A 21,883-nucleotide genomic window follows, 5' to 3' on the forward strand; every position below is an offset into this window, starting at 1 on the left:
ATATCTAGTGATTACGTAAAAAAAAAAATGCTTGTTGATGCAATAGAACAATGAATGAACATTGGAAAATCAAAAAATACTGCTCAATTTCCCTTTAAGCTTATCACCTGTTGTAATATTACAGGCATTGTTTCAAAACCTCATAAAGTAAATGGTTGGCAAAATTGCATTTATTTATTTATTTTTATGTATTTTATTTTTTTTTGGGGGGGGGGGGGGGGGGGGGTTGCGCCTTTCATGTGCCTGCATACCCCTCAGAAAGTAGGTAGTTGCACCCCTGGTTACAGGAATGCCCCCCCCCCCCCCCCTTAAATCAGAAATCCGAGTCACGAAGTTGAGGAAAACTCCAACATCACCATCCAGCTGATGTCACTCGTATGGCGACCCCGTAGAGACACAGACCGTGATTGGAAAAACATAATTGTAGCATTAATGTAGTTATTTGAAATGAGTTTACTTGACACAACTTGGACTGACTCAGTTAACCAGAACACCAAACAATTTATGGGAATCGGCCATCTTTCTCCATCCATCCATTTTCTTGACCACTTATTCCTCACAAGGGTCGCGAGGGGTGCTGGCGCCTATCTCAGCTGGCTCTGGGCAGTAGGCGGGGGACACCCTGGACTGGTTGCCAACCAATCGCAGGGCACACAGAGACGAACAACCATCCACACTCACAAGCACACCTCGGGACAATTCGGAACGCCCAATTAACCTGCCATGCATGTCTTTGGAATGTGGGAGGAGACCGGAGTACCCGGAGAAGACCCACGCGGGCACGGGGAGAACATGCACACTCCACCCAGGAAGGCCGGAGCCTGGACTCGAACCGGAGTCCTCAGAACTGGGAGGTGGACGTGCTAACCAGTCATCCACCATCTTTGTTGTTTATATAAATTTGCCTCAAACAAGGCAAATGAAAACAAGGACCATGTCGGAACTGCGACAATCCCAGTACGATATTTCTGACTTCCCACTTTCCTCGACTGCTGCATTGAACATTGTGATGTCATTTGACTCGACAGCAAGTGGCAAATGGCCGCCCCTGAGATGGATTTTTTTAAAAAAAGGTAGATTTTGCTGCTTAATTCATATTCCACAAAGGAAATAGTAATCACAATGCCGTGTTTAAACTAGTGTGGGCGCCTAGCAACATATGCAATAAAGGAAACAAATGTTGGTGGGACTTTTATTTAATAATTTATGGCATAGGCCTATATGTTTTCACAATATTTGAAAGTAGGTTTTCAAATGCGTATTCATTGTGTCTATATTGACGCTTTTACATAAATGTTCTTTAATTGAGGTTCAACAATGACTGTACATTTTTTGAAAGTATCCTGACGAAGTTGTCGCCTGTGGATTTTCCAGAAGCAGCATGTTCCCGGTGGTACCACTAGATGTCACACAAACAAAACAAGATCCATTCCTGCTGGGAGAAAAAAAAAAAAAAAGAAAAAAAGACACTTTGCTCTTCTCTTCCACCCACTTTAAAGGATGAGAAGCACTCGCCGCCTGTCAACGTTGAACATTTGAAACAAACAGACGCATGATGCAGACCTTTGAGCAAACAAGAGTCATGTGTTGAGTCATCTGCAGAACGACAAATCCTCCGTCGTGCCTCACAGCGAAGGACACTGGGGTTGGGGTGGAGGTGGTGGGGGGCGTTCGGCTATACTGCGCACATCGATCACCGATCAGCTCCACAAGCCGAACGAACTCTCCAGCTCTATCGATCCGTCTGGAGCGGTACCGCTCGACCCGGACGACCTCCAGGGGGTAACGTTGCGCAGAAAAGATGCGCATCAGTTCTCGTCTTTAGGGTGTCTTGAGGCCAAACAAGTGTCGAGTACGTCCGCAATCATTCGATAAATGAGCGATGCCAGGGGTGACCAAGTACAATTTGGTGGACGACTCCCTCGATTTGAGGATCCCTATGCATAACGAGGAGGTGTTCCAGCATGGAGTCTGCTTCGAGGCAAAGGTAAAGACCCCCGCATCATCATTTTTGGACCCTCTTGTCACAAGTAGTCTGCTTCATTTTCTCCTGTCTTTTCTGTCTATTGCCATTGTGCACGAATGTGTGCCTATTTTAACTGCATTTCATTTTATGACTTTGTCACCAGCATTTCTGTCCACCAGTTCTGTTTGAAGTGTATCAATAGGAGTTTGAGTTGATACAATATGACAGATAAGTAACAAGTGGTCCTTTCTCTGACATGGATTTCCTTTGGATTTTTACAGTACATTGGCAGCTTGGAAGTGGGTCGTCCTGGCAGCCGCATGGAAATAGTTGCTGCGATGAGAAGAATCAGAGTAAGAAACAATCAAATATTTCATACCCACAAATCGTTCAACTGCTGCAATCGCTATAAGAAAACACACAACCAAGCAATCGATGAAGTGTGCACTTCCTGGCGGGTGCGTTTAATGTCACACCTTGTGCACAGTGGTGGGAGGAGCAATCCTCTTTACGCTTCATGTGAACCTTAAGTTATTATACTTCCTGCACTTTAGTTATTGAATGACATCCATATTCTGACTTTATGCAGGAGGTTTATGTGCCACGCCATTTGAAAAATCAACATCTCTCCCGAGGCTCAGACGAGGCCAGCGACTGCAGAGCAATTACTTCTCACTGCAGTGTTAGGGAGACGCGCTGGAGGAAAGGATTTACTATCTGTTGGTCAGCGCCGAGATCCAATCTAAAATCCAACTTATTGAGTCACACGGAGGCTGGCGGTGTCCTCAATGACACGCGATGAGGATTTAATCCTCATCTGGGGTAGTGATGCCTTATTGGCATATGTTGAGGACATTTGATGTCCTTTTAAAAATCCTTTGAATTAGAGATTTGTCAAGTTGTCAGTCCCCAGGCACAAAAAAACAAACAAAAAAACATAAATATACAGGGTGTCCCAAAAATCACGATAAATGAATGCGGACAGGCGTGAGGCCATCAGCATTTGACAGCTTTTGCAGTGTTTGTAAGCATCTCGTTCCCTGGTGAGATTTTTTTTTTCTGTCCTCGCCTGCCGTTTGAGAAACTTTATGGCTGTCACACCTGCACGACAACGGCAGTTGGTGTTTCCTCTACCGACTTCAGGTTATTGTCGTTTGAGCGAGTGATCTTGCGGTTCAAGCCTTTCAACAACAATTATCTTAAATTGTTGGAGCAGTCTGCGATTGGCTGCCAACCAGTCCAGGGTGAACCCCGCCTGCTGCCCATAGCAAGCTGAGATAGGCTCCAGCACCCCCTGCGACCCTTGTGAGGAACAAGCGGTTCAGAAAATGGATGGATGGATGTTGGAGCAGTGCGACGGCCTTAAAGCTTCTAAAACCAGCAAGTGACAAAAACCGCAAAGTCTAATCTGTCAAATGCTGACGTCCTCACATAATGATACATGATACATATATCAAAATTGGAAAAAATGAAGTGAGTTGTGACTTTTGTGATCCCCTTGAACAGCAATTACACAAGCTAACTTAATTAAAGTGCTCTATTTTTGTACCCAGAACAAGTAACACAAAATGCACGAGTCTATGAGCAAGGGTGGTGTTTTCTGTCTTAGTATTTTGCTAGACTAGCACAGATAGAATATAGAGATGGTACACAGCTGAATCCCAGCTAATCGAAGCGGCCCCCCTCATTCTTTTCTTTTTTTTTTTTTTAAATCAGTCTACCTCTAATTTCTACAATGATGGGAGATTGCAGCACCATGTTGTTCATATTTATGCATTAAATACGATGATATTCACCTTCGCCTCCATAAAATCCACTAAAATCGTGTTGCAACACCTGCACCACCATTTAGACCTGCTTTTTGCGAGTCTAAATTTCTAAATTCTTGTTTACTTTTTGTCACCAAATTGCTAGCTCCGTCCACCGGAACTTGCTCTGGCACGAAAATGGCAATGCGCGCGTTTGTACGTCGCGTGCGCAGTCACCTGTCTAAGAAAATAGAGCACAAGTGTATAATGTTTTTTTGTTTTTTTTTGTTTTGAGGTACAATTTACGTAATTTATATTAAGCCTGCACAAGAGTGGGTTGTGCATTAATGCCACAAATTTGATCCCTATTAATATTTTGTACCACATTTAACCCATTCCCACACTCTAGAAAGTAACCCAATTATGGATTAAAAAAAAAATAAAAATGGACCAATTAACTTTATGATTCAATTTGACCCAAATTTCTGGGTTGTTTTGTTCAAAATGACCCAATCTTTTGACACAAAGTTGGGTCAAATTAACCCAAGTGGAGGATCTTACCCAACTTTATGGGTTGTTAAATACAAAACATCTCAATTCGTTTCGGCAAAGTTGGGTCAAATTGATCCAAGTAGAAGATATGACCCAACATTCTGGGTTGTTTTACCCAAAAAAATAAATAAATAAAGAAAGAAAGAAAGAAAAAAAGACCCATTTTTTGCCCCAAAGTTGGGTCAAATTGATCCAAGTAGAAGATATGACCCAACATTCTGGGTTGTTTTACCCAAAAAAATAAATAAATAAAGAAAGAAAGAAAGAAAAAAAGACCCATTTTTTGCCCCAAAGTTGGGTCAAATTGACCCAAGTAGAGGATCTGTTCACCCCACCCATAATAGGATTATTTTGGACCCAACTGTTTTTAGAGTGTATTGTGCTTGCTCATGGAGGGGAACTCCCTGATCGCTCATATCCAGTGTGAAGCAAATGAATGCATTCAATTGCTGCACAATGGTTGATGCATATGGCATTTTACTACGTGAAAGCACGTAAAAACAACTCTACTGTAAGGACCTTCATTTTTGCTGTATTGCAATACAGTGACTCAAGATCAATGGTTGAAGTGATCAAATAAGCAATCACATTAATAGAAGTCATATTTGTTTTAGTATTGCACAACTGCAATATTCAATATTCAATATTGAATATTTATTCATTTGTCATTGTGCAAATAACATGGTTAAAAATAGGGATGGGCGAGTACCGATACCAGGTATCGGTATCGGGCCGATACCAGCCTTTTTTCAAGTACTCGAGTACTCGTGACGCAGACGAATACAAGCGACCGATGGCAGAGGGGGAAGACGTTAAGTGAGTCCTCCTTGCCTGTAACTGGCGCTAGCTGGCAGCAGTTTTTCGCCAAAACTTCACCGGTTTGGAAATACTACAAAATTGTGAATCTTAAACTAAAAGAGCATTTTTGTGTTTTATTTTGAGCGTTAAGACTATTGAAGAGTGACTGCTGTTTTTTTGGTCAAAATGAAAGGAAATATATTTGTTTAAAAATATCTTATAGTGATTTTTTTTATTTGTCAAAATGTACTACTGGTATCGGCAGTTGGTTTTGGTATCGGTGAGTGCTGAGGGTCTGAGTATCGGTATCGGTCTGAAAAAAGTGGTATCGAACATCCCTAGTTATAAACAACGAGATATCGTTATGAGTGACAAATAGTTTGCACAATCTCTAATCTCTACTCTGAAATGATAAACAACTGTAGATAGATTTTCTTTTCATCTTACAGAAGTCAATGAACAGGACACTGTACAGAGAAAACAAAATATCTGAATGAATCAAAAACGCTTATTGTGTCATTTTGAAGAGTGAAGAGTGACAGATTGTTTTCTTATTCAGTGTCAGGTGAATGTGCATGTAATTGTTCAATAATTTCATCCAATGTTACGCCTCATTCGCCTCTGACACACACGCACACACATTTACTGAGGCAGCGTATCCTTCACCTGAGTGTCCGTCCACAATTCGGAATGTCAGAATAATTCCCTCGGCTTGATGCGATTGATGAGTGGTGAGTAAGAGCGTATGACGAGATGTATTATTGAATCTTGTGCATGTTACACACGCACATCACTGGCTAGTAGATAAATCGCTTGCTGATTCATTAGTCCGAACATCATGGCTACTTGCCACTCGACTATAAATAACAGTGACTTCATTTGAAATCCTGACGGATGGATTTCAGTCGAATGTGTCAGGGCGAATGGAAGGACGAGCTAAAGGGTTGTCAACACGGGGACAAACAAACTATGACAAGGGGAATATCCTCAAATGACTTTGAGTGAGCCTCGTGATCAAACATGATGTGTGATTTCAAATACATTACGGCTGCGCCAAGCTCTCCGGGCCAAGATGTCTATAGAGGAAACTCCATCATTAATCATGAAGAGGGATGAAAGTGTGCCAAACATCTCAACCACCCGCTGCGAAGTCTCAATTTGAAATCTTAAACAGCCTCCAGAAGGAGAAACCGAAAAGTGCCGGCGTGTTTACTCGAGCTTGTATTTCCTCGGAGAGGACGCTAATCAAAACCGTCGCGCTATCCGGACGATCCCGTCTCTCGTTTCCAATATATCATCTGTCACTGTGTAAAGAGAGCTGTCTCAAGTGGGAGTGTGCAGTATTCATCACTCTCTCCACCAGCGTGTTTTTCAACCTCTTTTCATTTGATTCCCTGACCTTGAAATGCTAACGCGATTGTTTTGCTTTTCACAGTACGAATTCAAACTGAAGAACATCAAGAAAAAGAAGGTCAACATTGTTGTTTCCACCGATTTTGTCAAAGTGATATTAAGAAAAAAAAAGGTCAGTCTCGTAAAGTACCGTTTTATGACCGGCTGCATCAAACGCTAACTCACTTTGATTTGATTGTTTGTCCTGGCAGAGAAAAGGGTGGTCATGGGATGAGAGCACAATCTTGGTGACGCAGGATCCCATATTCAGGTGGGTTATAATCATTTTCCATTTTGCATTTGAGTTCGTTTGTAGTTCATTTTGAATTTTTGTTTTTTAAATACGGTTTTAAATTATTATTATTTTTTAGAATGCTTTGATTTATAGATAGATAGATAGATAGATAGATAGATAGATATTGTTACATAGGTAACAATATTAGCTTGCTAGCTAACAATAGCGATAGATAGATAGATAGATAGATAGATAGATAGATAGATAGATAGATATTGTTACATAGGTAACAATATTAGCTTGCTAGCTAACAATAGAGATAGATAGATAGATAGATAGATATTGTTACATAATTAGGTAACAATATTAGCTTGCTAGCTAACAATAGCTATAGATAGATAGATAGATAGATAGATAGATAGATGGATATTGTTACATAATTAGGTAACAATATTAGCTTGCTAGCTAACAATAGATAGATAGATAGATAGATAGATAGATAGATAGATTGATTGATAGGTAGGATCAGGAACTAGAACTGAGAAATGACAAGAATAGAATATTGCCATTAATTTCATGCAATTTAAAGGAAAAATGCAATATTGGAATACATAGGTCTTTCTGTAACATTATCTGTCAGTGGGAAATTTTATGTATCTGCAGGAGCCAATTGTGTATTGGTTAATTTGTAGTGTGTTCTACATATTGTATATTGTCGCCAGAGTCATATTTACACATTGCATATTGGATAATGTAGTTAAAATTAATGGTGAATATTATTTCATGCTTTATATTAGAATTTATTTGTTTAAAAGTACAAAGAGACAAATTGTTTAATAATTTTTTATTGGAACTTTTTCTTCTTTTTTTTTTTTAGCATCACATGACTCACGAATGTGCATAGATACAACGGCAACAAGTTGAACATGGGACAGATGAAGCCAGCTCATGGTAGAAGCGACATAGTTTTTTGACCAGACGAGCTGACCTTTTTTAGACGTGCTTGTATTATCATTTTGGTGTTTTATTAAATAGTAAAAGTCAAGACGTGGTCCTGTCTTATGCAAGACTCATCGTTATTCTTCAAGGGTGTTCGTCTTTGTGGAAAAACACCTACAGTATCAAAAGTACTAGTCGTATCGGCACTTGATATCAGTATCGGTGACTACTCAAGAGTTGAGTGCTCGTACTGGTGTCGGCCTGAAAAAAGCATCAAACCTCCGTAATAAAAATCTTAGTGGTTACCAAACTAAATAAAAACAAAGGCAATTTGATTCAGGATATGAACGAAAGCCAACAGTCTTTTATGCCACCAGGATTTTTTATGTCTCACATGATGCTCAAGACCTGAAGATCTTCAGTTACATAGCAAGAGATGGAGAAAGTAATAGTTTCCGCTGCAATGTCTTCAAGTCGAAGAGGAAGGTAAGCTAGATCCCCCACTGAACTAGATTATACCGTGTCTGACCAAAAATTTGTAGTCGTGGGAATGCTGAAAGCATCCCACATATGTTATTCGGATTTTTATTCTCCTCACTTATTTGTCGAGAAACCATTCCCACATAATAATTCCGATTTACACCGTTCAAATTTCAACTTCCTCCAAAACTTCACGCCTTCCGGGGTATATATCATCTGATTCCACATTACTTACAGTACTCGCACAATTTAACGTTAAAGAGATACTTTACTTATTTAGCCAGTCAAAATGAAAATGAAAATGACATCACAAGGGCTCAGGTAACCAATCACAGCTCAGCTTGTGAATGTCACATGACCCAACCTAGAAAACAGGGGACCTGTGATTGGTTATCTGAGCCCTTGTGATGTCATTTTCAGCCGACAGCAAGTTGCAAAATGTGTTTTTAAAGGTACTAATTGTATGTGAAAAATAATGGAAGTATCAAATTAATTAGAGACAAAATATTAACTTTATATAGCTATAATGGGCTAAATAAGTGAAGTATCTCTTTAAATATTAACTTTTCCCCATTCATTTTCAATGGGACTGACGTTGAAGTTTTTCGAAGTCCCACTTTCCACACCCACTTCCATACATACTGCTGATGATCAATACCAACTCTCTGATATTGCTCGGTGGCGCCCTTGGTTAAGTGTATTGTCTAGTAACCAGGAGGTCACGGGTTTGAATCCCACCATCCATCCATTTTCTCAACCATTTTTTCCTCACAAGGGTCGCGGGGGTGCTGGAGCCTATCTCAGCTGGCTTTGGGCAGCAGGCGGAGTACACCCTCAACTGGTTGCCAGCCAATCACAGGGCACACAGAGACGAACAACCACTCACACTCACAAGCACAACTAGGGACAATTCGGAGCACCCAATTAACCTGCCATGCATGTCTTTGGAATGTGGGAGGAGACCGGAGTACCCGGAGAAGACCCACGCGGGCACAGGGAGAACATGCAAACTCCACCCAGGAAGGCCGAAGCCTGGACTCGATCCTGCGTCCTCAGTACTGGGAGGCGGACGTTCTAACCAGTCATTCACCGTGCCGTCTACATTGCAAATATATCCATAGCAATTATGCTGAAATGATGAAATCCCACCTTAGACAGATTGCAGTTCAAGTTTTCTTCTTATTCATTTATCTTTCAACTTCAATCAAAACTTTGTAATTTTCACATAATGTATCTTTCATTTTACCTCATAAGCATTCATCTTAGCATTCAGCTATTAGCATTCAGCAATTAGCGTTCAGCTTTCAGCATTCCCACTAGGGGTGTAACGATAAGAGCAATATCGTGATATTAAAACTGCCACAATATCGTCGTCATCATGTTCACAATATTTATGAGGAACACATCTGTTAAAAAAGTCAGGTTGAATTCCATTTGTGCAGTTCTAGCACCCTCTAGTGACTAGATTATTAGTGCAATTTCATTTTGATTAGGGATGTTTTGGCCTTCTATGTTTAAAAAATATGCTAATTGTCAGATGAAGGGGAACCTAATTTGCTTTTGAAGCGATCAATGTGTGCTTGCATTACCAAGTAAGTGCCTCAATATCGTTATTAGAGATTGAAGGTGGTTTATATGCATTGCTGTTACGTACAAAAGCACAATATTCTGCTTTTTTTAGTATGAGCTCTTTTTTTTTTTTTTACAATATTGTGATCTTTATCGTATCGTGACCTTCATATCGTGATGTTGGCATATCGTTACATCCCTAATTTCCACGCAATTTCTCCAGAAATTGCACTTAGTCTAGTTTCACATGGACTTCAAATAAAACTGTAGCTAGTCCAGCAGGCCAGTGCCGATGAAAATGTGCATTTTTACTGTCATAATGCTGTCAAAGTGTCAGTGTTATCTAATTAATTTATCACAAAAATATATCGCATTAATCATGCATTAAAACAGATTAATTGCACTATCAATTTTGACCAGAATTAACATTACCGGTAAGTAATTAATCATGATTAATTAAAATTGTAAGATGTGATTAATCTGATTTAAAATAATAATAATAATAATGGTTTGACACCTCTAGTAGAGGAAATTTTCCTCACAAGACAAAGATAACTCCTGTGTGATCGCTTTACCATGGAGACGAGACAGACAGTGACTTAGCTGACACTTAATATTAATCATCCTAGTTGGAAGAGAAATGAGGTCCGTCTGTGTTTGTGCGTGAATAACATCGCCTCATTGTCTGGAGGACGGTCCGAGTTTGTATCTGGCTGCTGCAAAGCACGCGCGGAACTGAGTAGGAGGAGATGGAGCAGCTGATACCAGCAAATTAGATTTGTTTTCATCAGCTCAGTACATCTACGGAGCTTTTGGCTGCAGTCTTGGGAGGGCCAGCTGCTTTATTAGACAATACTGTTGCGGTGTCGTAATAGGAGCAGGACAACCAATTACATTAGCTATTTTTGTTAGTTAATTGTCGTTTTGCTTTTCATGTCTAATTTAAAGTCTCAAGTCGATAAAATATCTGTTAAGTACACAGCTTGTGCTACACCTTATGATGTAATTGCTTAATTCTGAGCTGGCCAATTCATCACTATAGCAGCAGAATCAATACACAGTTGAAGCTTCTCCCGTTCACTCCCACCACCACTCATGTACAGTATTCCTCACTCGTCCATATATCCCCCCCACCATCCCCCGCTGCAACCCTTTCTCCTATTTCGCCTCGTTTTCGCCCCTTCATCTTGCCTCACGCACACTCTCGTCTCCCTCCCCAGTCTCAGGCCATGCGGATTGTGCGGACGGTCGGTCAGGCGTTTGATGTGTGCCACCAGCTGACCTTACAGAAGAAAACAGATGACCAGGAGGATGAGGAGGGGAAGGAGAAGGAGTCGGATGCCATGCCAGGTGACCAACATCGCAAACTGTCCTTCCTGCTGACAAAAGCGCATCGAAAATATGCCACTTTCTTGAAAAAAAAAAAATATATATATATATAGTTTTCATTAGCTTTCAGTGCTGCAGCTGCACTTTAGTGTTGCTGAGTTGTTTGAGTCACCGATGAAAGCATTTGTGGGTTCTACGCACCGCATTGCCTCTGTTGCACGCTGTCAAGCTCAGGGTAAAAACACGGCATGAAATGTCCCTTATTTGCGTCAATTTTCCCCGCAGACGACAAGAGGTTGGCATTGTCAGAGACCGACCTTGAAGCCACAACAGAGGAGAGTATCGAGTGCAACACTTCATCAGACCTGGAGAGGAACAAAAAGGTCCTTGGTAATAATGGGAAGGTAGAGACCGTAAATTATACTTGATCATTTTAGTGCCCCTAGTTGTTATTCCATTCAAACAATAGGAGGACATCAGCACACAGATGACACCACCCCCTCCCAAGTGACATTTATGGATGCTTTCAGACAATTTACACGCAGCAGACTTTTTATTTGATACGCCGGGAGAATCTGATGAGATGCAGCGGCATCCAAAAAATGAGCCTCGGATGGATGAATCTCTTTCGCAGAGGTTTGTAACCGCAGTTTGTTTGCTAATGTCCAGGGCTCCATTAGTGGCTCTCTTCTGCTGAGCTCCCCAGCCAGAAAAGCTTCTGTCGCGGGTCAGTCAGCCGCAGAGGCCCCCAGCGCGTCAGAGCACCAGCTACAACTGCTGCAGAAACAGTTACAGCAGCAGGAGCAACAGGCACTGGCGGCATCAGCTCAGGTACGCAACATATTATCTGGAATGCCGTTTTTAAAACATGTTTCATGCTTCATGAATGGATCTACTTTATTAATTCTGTGGCAAAATTACAATTCTCATACATACAAAATTATATTATATATATTTTGCTTTCCAAATGACCTTCTCTAAACTTTTGAATACAAACGTCAAACTGTTTGCTGTTCCAGTACTTTTTGCACAACTTGCTGTTCTCTAGCAGGAAAATGAACAGCAAAATTTACAACAGGTGTTTGACCCATGAATCAACCACAAATTTTTTTAAAAGGCGTCCACCTCCATGCCTTTCTGTGTGACTCTTCCAGTCACTTTGCATCTCTATTGACGCTGTGACATTTTAAGCTCAGTTTATATACACCACACATATACATATATATATATATGATATATGATATTTTCATAGATTGAAGTTGACATGAGTTGAGATGTGCATGTGAATTTTAGTGACAATTTTTCATCTCTTGAGAGGGCAAACTTCCAAAACATTTCAAGGGTTTAAATCTCAGACAATGACCTTCGTCTGCTATTGGAATTGACTTTCCATTGATATTTTAATAAATCCTGAAAATTTCAGGTTCATATCTTTTTTCCTAAGGTACTGGTTGCTATGGACATTTGAAAGATGCAAGTACCAAAACTTTAAACCCCTTTTTCGCAAAACTAGGAATTTCAACTTTCGAACCTTGAAACTGCTGTAACTTTGTCAGTTTTTGAGATACGTTCCATGTATCATTTTAAAGGGAATTAAGTGCAGAATTTGAATATATCAAGATCTCAATTTTGATTTTTTTTTTGCACATATATATGTATATAAAATTACAACACTTTTATAACCCTGCTATGTATTATAAATCAGTAATCAAGACAGAAAACTGTGACCACATGAACACAAAGACCTTCCAAAGGGTCCTAACCAATAATAGACCCATGAAACTCATCACAAGCTTCAAAGTCAGGCAGCAGGAACCACTCAGCCATACAGCCAGTGATGCAACAGCGCAGCCTTTGCTGATCAGGGAACCGTTCAACTCGATCAAACATACAACTTCATAAGATGTGTCTCCACCAACCAGTCACACTGAAAAAAAACATTACTAGCGTTTTCATCATGTTTGCAATATTGCAACAAAAGCGCTGACTAGTTTCGTCTCCGTTTCTGTAGCTATTGAGTAAGCACGACACCCACCAATCAATGCATGAGAGTAAGCTAACAGCCCGTGTTAGCAAGTTTAGCTTCAAAGTTGCACAGATGCCATAAGGTGTAAAACTTGAAATAAATCAATAAATAAATAAATAAATAAATAGCAACTCCAGCAGACAGAGAAGCACAACTAAGCATTTTGTAAAAAATACAAACTAATAAAAACAAACAAACAAACCTGCTCTAAAAACTAATTAAAACTAACTGAATTGAAACAGCATACCGGTAAGTCAAATTGAAATAAAAACTAACAAATGAAAAATCACAAACATTATCACGTTGATACATATGTGGTTTGTCTATGTTAGGGTTCTGCAATCTGGGGCGCTTTAGTCCTTCTCCTGTGACTCCCCGTGGATCCCTGAAAAAAATAAAATTGTAGAAATGAATATTATTATTATTTTTTATTTTTTATTTTTTTTACTTTTTTTTTCATAATTTTTTTAATTAATTAATAATTTAGGAAAAACAAATGAATAATTAAATATTCAAAAATTGTCAGAGTCCCCATTTTTTAGTTGTGATGAGATAATAAAGAGACGAAAGGTTGATGAAAATATTTTAAGAATTAACTCAAAATGTCCAAAAAGTGACCATAAAGTGTCCAAAAAGGAAGAGGAAAAGCAGAAAATTATCATAAAATGTCCAAAAATGTCAGAGAATTGAATTATATTTTAAAAAAAAAAAAAAACAGAAAAGAAAATGTGAAAAGTAGCTATAATAGGTCGAAAAACTAAAGAAGAAATCCCGAAAAATTGTATAAAATGTTTAAAAAAAATTAGCCAAAAAAGTCAGAAAATTGATAGCAAAAAAAGGCAGTGAAAAATTGTAAAAAATAAAAATAAAAATAAAAACACCAAAAAACAATACAAAAAAACTTAAAATGTACACAAAATTGCCCAAAAAGTCGGAAAATGTATTTTTTTTAAAACAGAAAAGAAAATGTTTAAAAAGTAACTATAAATAATGTCCAAAAACAAAAGAAATCCCGAAAAATGGCATAAAATGTCCACAAAATAACCCAAAAAATCAGCAAAAATGTAAAAAAAATAAAAAAAATAAAAAAATAAAGAACAGCCATAAAATGTCCAAAAAGGAAGGAGAGAGGCAGAAAATTATGTAAATAAAATTGCCCAAAATGTAAGAAATTTGACAGAGGCAGAAAAGACAAAAAATGTATGAAAAACGATGAAGAATTGCCCCCCCTCAAAACAAAAAAATAAAAAAAAATCTAGCAAATTAGACTAACACACTATTTCGCTCATTACAATGTTTTGTGGATCCTGACAGATTTTTTTTCTTTGTTAATTATTTGACCTAAAATGGGATTGCTAAACCCTGGTCTATGCCTTTGTTTGAACATCTATGGAGACCGAATTGCAGGCAAACAGAAGTAGTGACGTCCGGGATGAAGGGCGTTTGAATGTCGTGCCCAACCGTGGTCCTATCTCATGCATTGCGGAATGAAACAACTTTCCCCATTCTTACCAATTTATCCTACTCATCTAAAAATAGATCCATATGTGGTAGAGCAGTATGCCACTGACCATCAGGACTCTTACTTATGTGTATGATTTCAGGCAAAACCCAAAGAGAATGTGGGTGATGTAAGTCAAAACTACGGTGAACTTTTTGATTGCCTCTGATTTTGAACCTCGTTTCTTTTCGCGATTGCTCAGGTGCATGTGCTGCGGGGCCAGCTGTCTGTGGAGGTTTGCGCTCGAAGCGAAGCCCAGACGAGAGTTCAGAGGCTGCTGCAGCAGAATACTGACTTGCTGCAGCACATTTCCCTGCTGGTCAAGCAGATCCAGGAACTGGAACTCAAAGCTGGTGGACATTTAACATCCAGTGAGTGGAGTACACTTACTTACTTTCTCTTACTTTGACTTATGGGAAGGGTTTGTTTGTTTGTTTTTTGTTGTTTTCTGTTTTACTTTTTTGTCCCCTTCTTTTTTTTGCTTTGTGTTATGAGCCAAAATCTGACATACCAGCAGGAGCTGGAGTCAGTTCCTGCTGTCACTAATTAGGCCACGCCCTCGACGCCCATTTAAAGGCACATGTCAACAAATGTGTGATAAGTGGTAAAGTAACTTAATGTGAAAATAATCAACGAATATAGGTTAGTTTAAAACATTCTAATGTATATGTTTGAATTAAGTCAATTCTAAGGACTTGTTTTCAGGCATGGAAGTTTTGGATGCAGACAGAATTGTTACTTGTAGCTATTCAATCTGTTTAAAGTGTTTAAAAATATTGTAGATGACATTTGTCGTTTGGTACCACTTTTTTTTCAGACTCAAGTACAAGTACTCAACTCTTGAGTACTCACCGATATTGATACCAAGTACCCATACTAAATAGTATTTTTAATACGTAAAATGTTGCAAAAAAAAAAAAAGAGATAATTTTATGTATTTATTTATTTTTACTTAAAATTGCATGAAATAAATGCCAATTTTCTATTCTAATTTCTAGTTCCTGATCATAAAACGGCCACAAGAGGCATTGCGAATACAGTTTCAATATCTTGAAATAAGGCTGGGTATCGGCCTGATACCTGGTATTGGTACTCGGCCATCCCCAATAAATATAAAATAATGCCAAATTACTCATTATTATTAATTACAGTTGTTTTAAATTCTTAGAAACATTTTTAGAACCACTGTTTCAATGTTCCGTACTGTATAAACTTAAAGTGTCTGGCATTACTTATAAAAATAATACGGCACTAAATCTATACATCTAATTTTTTTTTAGGAATAAAAAAAAAAAATCTGCTTAATTTTAATGAACAGAGGGCCTGCTACGAAAGTGTATTCTGTGTGTGTGGCTTTCAGTTTATTAATTACACTTCACCTTTTTAGTATGTTTTATATTTGTGTTGTGTATGTATTAACATTTGAAATTATTATTTTTATAAACAAAAAAATGTGTTTTGGGTAGGCTGGAGCAGATGATCTTCGTTTCAATTCATTTAAATGGGATTTTGCGTCCGTGCATGTGGAAGTGAGTCGTTGTCAAATAGTGGTGAATTATTAGTCCTGTCACAGCCTTGCTCAGAAATGCCCTTTAACTCATTCACTCCCAACCATTTTCACTTAAGTGTTTTCCTGGATTTTGACTGATTTTTCAAGGCCCGTGAAATATTATGTTCTATTGCTATAAAAATATGGAACATACCAAAAGAGAGATTAGAGTCTCTTCAATTATCAGTGGGGGAAAAAAAGTATATTCCTATCCGTTTCCGCTGTGCAGCAATTAGCAATAGAACATAGCTAAGTTTCATCGTTTTTCACAATTCTGCTTAGAACTGTGGGAGTTTTAACATGGCCTGGTTGATCTCTTATACTCTGCTGCCACTCAACCATTTTCTGCAGTCGAGAGACTGCATAAAAGCCTTCTCTATGCTCTGGCATAAAAAAACAAAAACAAAAAAAAACGTATAAACACGTCTTTGGGACACTTAAAACATTTAAAATATGACGTATTTATACGTTTTTGGGAGCTAATGAGTTAATTTGTGTCCTTCCTTTAGTGGGCTCCCAGGACAGCCTCCTGGAGATCACATTCCGCGCACGACCCCCCAGCACGCCCAGCGAACCGCTCACTCCGTCCCCTTCAACCGGCCCGTTAGCCTCTCTATCCCAGCACCAGAGCGGCGACGGCGCTTGGGTCCCCTTCCCCGCGGGGTCCTGCTCCTCGAGCACCACCGGCGCCCAAACCAGCCCGCTGAGCCTCGGCGGCAACGCGATCCGTCTGGAGTGCTTCCGCTTCTCCTCGCGAGGTCCGGACGGCCAGGAGCAAGAGCGAGGGACGGACGAGACGCCCGGCGACGGCGCTGCGGATGACAGCTCGCCGATGGGCGAGCAGGTGCTGGGAGCTCTGGAGCTGCTCCGCTTCAGGGAATCGGGAATCGGATCCGAGTACGAATCCAACACGGATGAGAGTGACGACCGGGACAGTTGGGGCCACGGGGAGGGAGCCGGGCTGGACGGCGCCGCTCGTCTCTTCCATGTGTTGAATACTGAGAGTTTGCCAGACTGTTTAGGCGATGAGATGGCTGTGTAGAGGCGACGACGTTGCGCTCATGCGTCGTGCTGCAGGTGTGAAGATCATGAATAAACTGCATCACAAAAAGATATACGGTGGTACTTCGGAGTTTGAACATGATTCGTTCCTGTGAAGTGTTCAAAGTGTTCAAATTTGTTCAACCTTGAAACGTCTGTTCACATAGGAAATAATGTAAATGCAATTAATCCGTTCCCAAGCTTGAGAAAAAAGCAACAGAAAATTTCCATTTTAATTTATTTCTAATTTAACTTAATTTCTAGCTCTGTCAAATAGAAAATAAGCTCAAGCTGCAGGAAAAAAAGAAAAAAAATCTATTTATGTAAAATAGAACAAAGCATAAAAAATAAATAAATAGAAAATAAAATGTGAACGCTTACTTTTGTTCAGTGCTGTATTTTGTTATGGGCATATTGGTAGACTACTAAGGGGTCCTTGCGTGCTGGGGGGATGGAAGTCATTACGGTAGATACAATGGCGCGATTCTCTTCTTCCTTAAAGGGATACTTGACTCATTGAGACATTTTCAGCAGTAAGAAGATATTTTGTCTATAATTAATGTCACTATTTTTCACAGCGTCTGACCTGTTTTCTGGGTTTGATCAGCAATCTGAGCCATGATTGGTCGTTACCTACCGTACTTGTTCAGCACAGGTGATCTTATCGTCAGTCAGATAGCAAGTGGAAAAATTAGTTTTTAAAGGTATTAATTGTATTCTACATGAAAAATAATGAAATTATCAAATTAATTCGGGACAAAATATCTTCTTACTGTTGAAAATGGCTCAATTAGTTAAGTATCCCTTTAAATCCACTGTGGTTCCTTCTGTTTTTCTGCTGCCACTGGTACTGTTGTCTTTCTTTGGACCATGGTAAAGAAGAAAATTGCCGCTGAAAAATCAAAATGCACTCGCAACCTCCATGAGTGTTCACACTATGGCTCGAAATGAGCAGCGTCTCGTCTTGACTACCGTGAAGTGTGCGTTCGGCATCGCTCGGTTTGGCTAGTCTACCCGTTCAAGGTACGTTCGGCTTTGCTTGGGTGTTCGGACTCTGAAAATGAAGTCATTCTCCGAAGCATATTTTTTTTCTCAGATTTTTTTTGGTCAAAGTCTGATTTGAACAAATTCCGAGACCTTCGAACTCCGAGGTTCCACCGTATTTTCAAACTGGTTGCTCATTTGAGATGAAAGAGAAGTTCTGGGGCCCTATTTTCGTTCTAGCGCAAAGTGCAGTATGACTGTGCGCATGGGTGGAGTTTTCTTTCGTTTGGTATTTTCATAGAATTTGCACAGGTAGAATTGAAAGTAATAGTGGTGTTTGCCCAATTGTGCACCAAATCTGCATGTGACAAATCCACCAAAATTGTGTTACACCACCTGCGCCACAAGTTAGACCTGGTTTTACCAAGTCTAAAATCTTTTTTTTTGTCTTTTTTTTTTTTTTGTCACCGAATTCGAAATGCAGGAAGGTGTAGTGTGCCTACCGAATTCACAAACTTGATTTACCAATATGAAGATGCGCCCATGAAGGCCGAGTGGAGTCTCCTATCTGTTACCAATTGCCACATGTGGCAGCTGTGTCCACCGGTGTCTGTACCAGATGTGATCGGGCTGCCGGATCATATTGGGGTCGCCTACCGATGACATCACGCTACAGGATTGGCTGGAAATTATCCCGTTGACGTCGAAACATTGGAAAGAAAATATTACAGATGTAATTTAAATAACAAAAATTTACGGACTGAAATTGTAAAAACGTAAATAAACCCAAGAATATAAAAACAGGATACTTTAATGTTGAATAAATCATAAAAATAGATTGAATAAATAATAAATGAGCTAAAATACAAATAAACATAGGGCAGTGTTTTAAAAAAAATCAATATTGAATCGATTTTCCTTGTTCAGCATATCAATTCCGAAAACCATTTCTTGAAAATACTGTATAATTTTAAAAGTATTTTCTTACATTCATGAAAGACCTGACTTATTGCCTCTTTAAGACCATTCAGAATCTTTGTTTACAATTATTGAATTATTTAACCAGTTACTGCCTCAGCAATATTTTATCTGGAATTTGTTTGTGGAGTTTTTAATTATGCGGAGAAGAATTGATGTTCCGTAATTAATCATTATCGATTGAATTGAAGTGGAATCGAATCGAATCGGGGAAAATGTAAATTAACTGAACCCCTGTGAATTGAAATCGAATCAATTGAGGAAATTAGAATCGATACCCACCCCTAAATAAATAAATAAATATAAAAGAATGGAGATTAAATAGCACATAAATGCAAAAAAGTAAAACAAAAAATAATTATTTAAAAGCTATACACTCAAATTAACTCTTTTACTGCCACACGTTATCAAAAAACAACCCCCAATGCCAGCGGATTTCGAGCATTCTAACTGATTTTTCGAAGCAAACAGAATATTGTGTTCTTTTGCCACATATACAACATGGGTACCACATGAAAGATCGCATTCCATTCTTTCATTAGGAAAAAAAGTATGTTTCTACCCTATTCTGTTCTTTAGTAATCACCATTTGAAAATAGGTCATTTGAGTGACTGAAGAAAATTGAAAAGAAAAGATGCATTGACAGTGACTTTGACTCTAATATTTTTTGTTTGCTCCGTCAAATTAGGTTTAATGTTACAAAGTCTTTGGTCATTCACGTCAGCCTTGTAAACGTTATATTTCATCAGATTGCGTCATGTTTCATTGTAATTCGCAGCTTTAGTTAGGGCCCGAGCAGCTACCACTGCAAGGTTTAATAAACTTGAGTTGAATTGAGTAATTCCATACACCAGCAGGCCATTGAAAAGAGATACAATGCTGCCATCTGCTGGCCATAGTTAGTGGGTGTTTTTGATTTCACAACTCATTGACCCGGCTGCGCTGCACTTGGACGTTGCACTCATATATAAAAAAAAACAAAAACAAAAAACAAAAAAAAAAACAAAAAAAAACGTTTATGGCATCATACATCTTGATTTTACTAAACGTTATTAAACGTTTTTGGCGGGCAAAGAGTTAATTTACTGAGATGAGACAAATATTGTCAGTTTAGATTGCTAATGTGTTCCTGTTTTTGTGATGTATTGTGATTTCTGAAGAGCTAAAAAAAAAAAAAAAAAAAAAGAAAAGAAACCAAACCAAAGTGAACACTCACGCTTTTCATTTAAGTCGCGCTGCTGTACCCGACGTCATCGGCAGGCACAAAGAAGTCCGATCACATCTTGTATCCACATCGGAACGCCCAGAGAAGTTCAACGCAGCCCCAATCACAGTAGACTCGACTTGCACCTGCACAAAAATGTAACCGCATCCACTTTTTTCACCGAGCGCACGAAAATAGAGCCCCTGATGTTTCACATTTGGCGCAGTGAAAAGATGTCATGCTTCTGAAATTGTGGATGTTATGGCAAAGCAGGCTTGAAATCACATTTCTAACACATGCATGTTGAATCATAAATGTAATATGAGTAGCAAGAATTATATACTGTCCAAATCTCTGCAAATGCTAATGTGAAAGCAAATGTTTATGTTGAAGATTGTCAACACATTTGGCTTATATATTAAAAGGTTGTCTTGCTTTCTGCTGCCAGACAGATCAATATAACTTTTTTTTTTTTTTGGCACACTTGCACAAGCTGTAAATGAGAAGGAGTGTCCACACTCCTTTACTGGTACTGTAATTCTTCATATCACCTGGAGCGTCTATTTTGGGAAAGGTAGGCCTTTATTTGTACAAATACATTTTTATTTTTATGGTCGTCATAGTACAAATCATTGTTTTTTTTTCTGAAGAGACTAATGCGTATGAGGAAACAGGCAAAAAGGAATTAATGAAGGTCTCGGACCTACAATTTTTTTTAATTTTCTCGTAACATTTATCATTTCAATAAGTGATCATAGTTACTAACTGTAATTCTGAAAACCAAAGCTTCTGCATCCCCGTATTTATCTCTGCAGCTCCGCAAGCAAAACGAAGCATCAGCATGTATTATGTGCCAGCGTTTCTTGTGTTTGCCTCTGCCGTGTGTTGAGTAATGTATGCGTATATATTGATGATTGTGAACAGGTCGGCTTCCCTGCCTTGGCGACGTCACGGTGCTCCACGCTTGTTGCCATAACAACCATATTGTGGTATAATACGCGTGACACATCCAGCAAGGATATGACTTCTTTTTTTTTTTTTTTTTTTTTGTCTTTTACGTTTTACAGAAACGGGGACTGAGTTTGTTCACGTTCTTGTTTGTCTTGTTTATTTTGTGGGATGAGTTTCTTATTTGTGTATGCAACATCAGACTTTTGTGTCTTCTTTATGGCCCCCATGTTTCAGCACTATTTATTAACACCATCTTGCAGTAGGGCGACTGTTGCGCCCCACGGGAACTCTTTTGGAGAGGCATATAAAACAAATCTGTGCCTTCCAATTCCTTTGGCCAACTGTCACTCCAGTTTTGGCATGCATGACTGCAAGCCGGCTTTCAATGACTAAAGTGCGGACATGTCGGTCAGTTGTTTTTTTTTGCCCCAAATGTGCCCATCTCGTCTTCTATGCATCCTCTCTTATCTTTTTTTTTTCTTCCCTATTTTCCCCTAATGTTCCATTACTTGAGCCCTCACTCACATACACTTTAGGTTGTAGGGTCTCGTTATATCAAGTGTACTGAAAAATGAAAGTGCACTTACAAACGCACCGTGTAATGTATCGCCTTGTGGAATTAAAAAAGGAACAAAGTCAA

The 21,883-nt window shown here is 39.1% G+C and overlaps 1 protein-coding gene across 1 annotated transcript; it reads left to right on the top strand.

Moving 5' to 3' along the window:
- Positions 1 to 1,469: 1,469 nt before the first annotated feature.
- Positions 1,470 to 21,883, top strand: LOC144018629 (carboxyl-terminal PDZ ligand of neuronal nitric oxide synthase protein-like). The gene is made up of 10 exons (XM_077521007.1): positions 1,470 to 1,987; positions 2,248 to 2,319; positions 6,500 to 6,589; positions 6,669 to 6,727; positions 8,008 to 8,116; positions 10,900 to 11,029; positions 11,294 to 11,412; positions 11,678 to 11,839; positions 14,738 to 14,906; positions 16,594 to 21,883. The coding sequence occupies exons 1-10, from the start codon at positions 1,883 to 1,885 to the stop codon at positions 17,124 to 17,126; spliced, it is 1,548 nt and encodes a 515-aa protein (XP_077377133.1). The 5' UTR covers positions 1,470 to 1,882; the 3' UTR covers positions 17,127 to 21,883.

This window comes from Festucalex cinctus, chromosome 1, assembly GCF_051991245.1.
Source record: "Festucalex cinctus isolate MCC-2025b chromosome 1, RoL_Fcin_1.0, whole genome shotgun sequence".
NCBI lineage: Eukaryota > Metazoa > Chordata > Actinopteri > Syngnathiformes > Syngnathidae > Festucalex > Festucalex cinctus.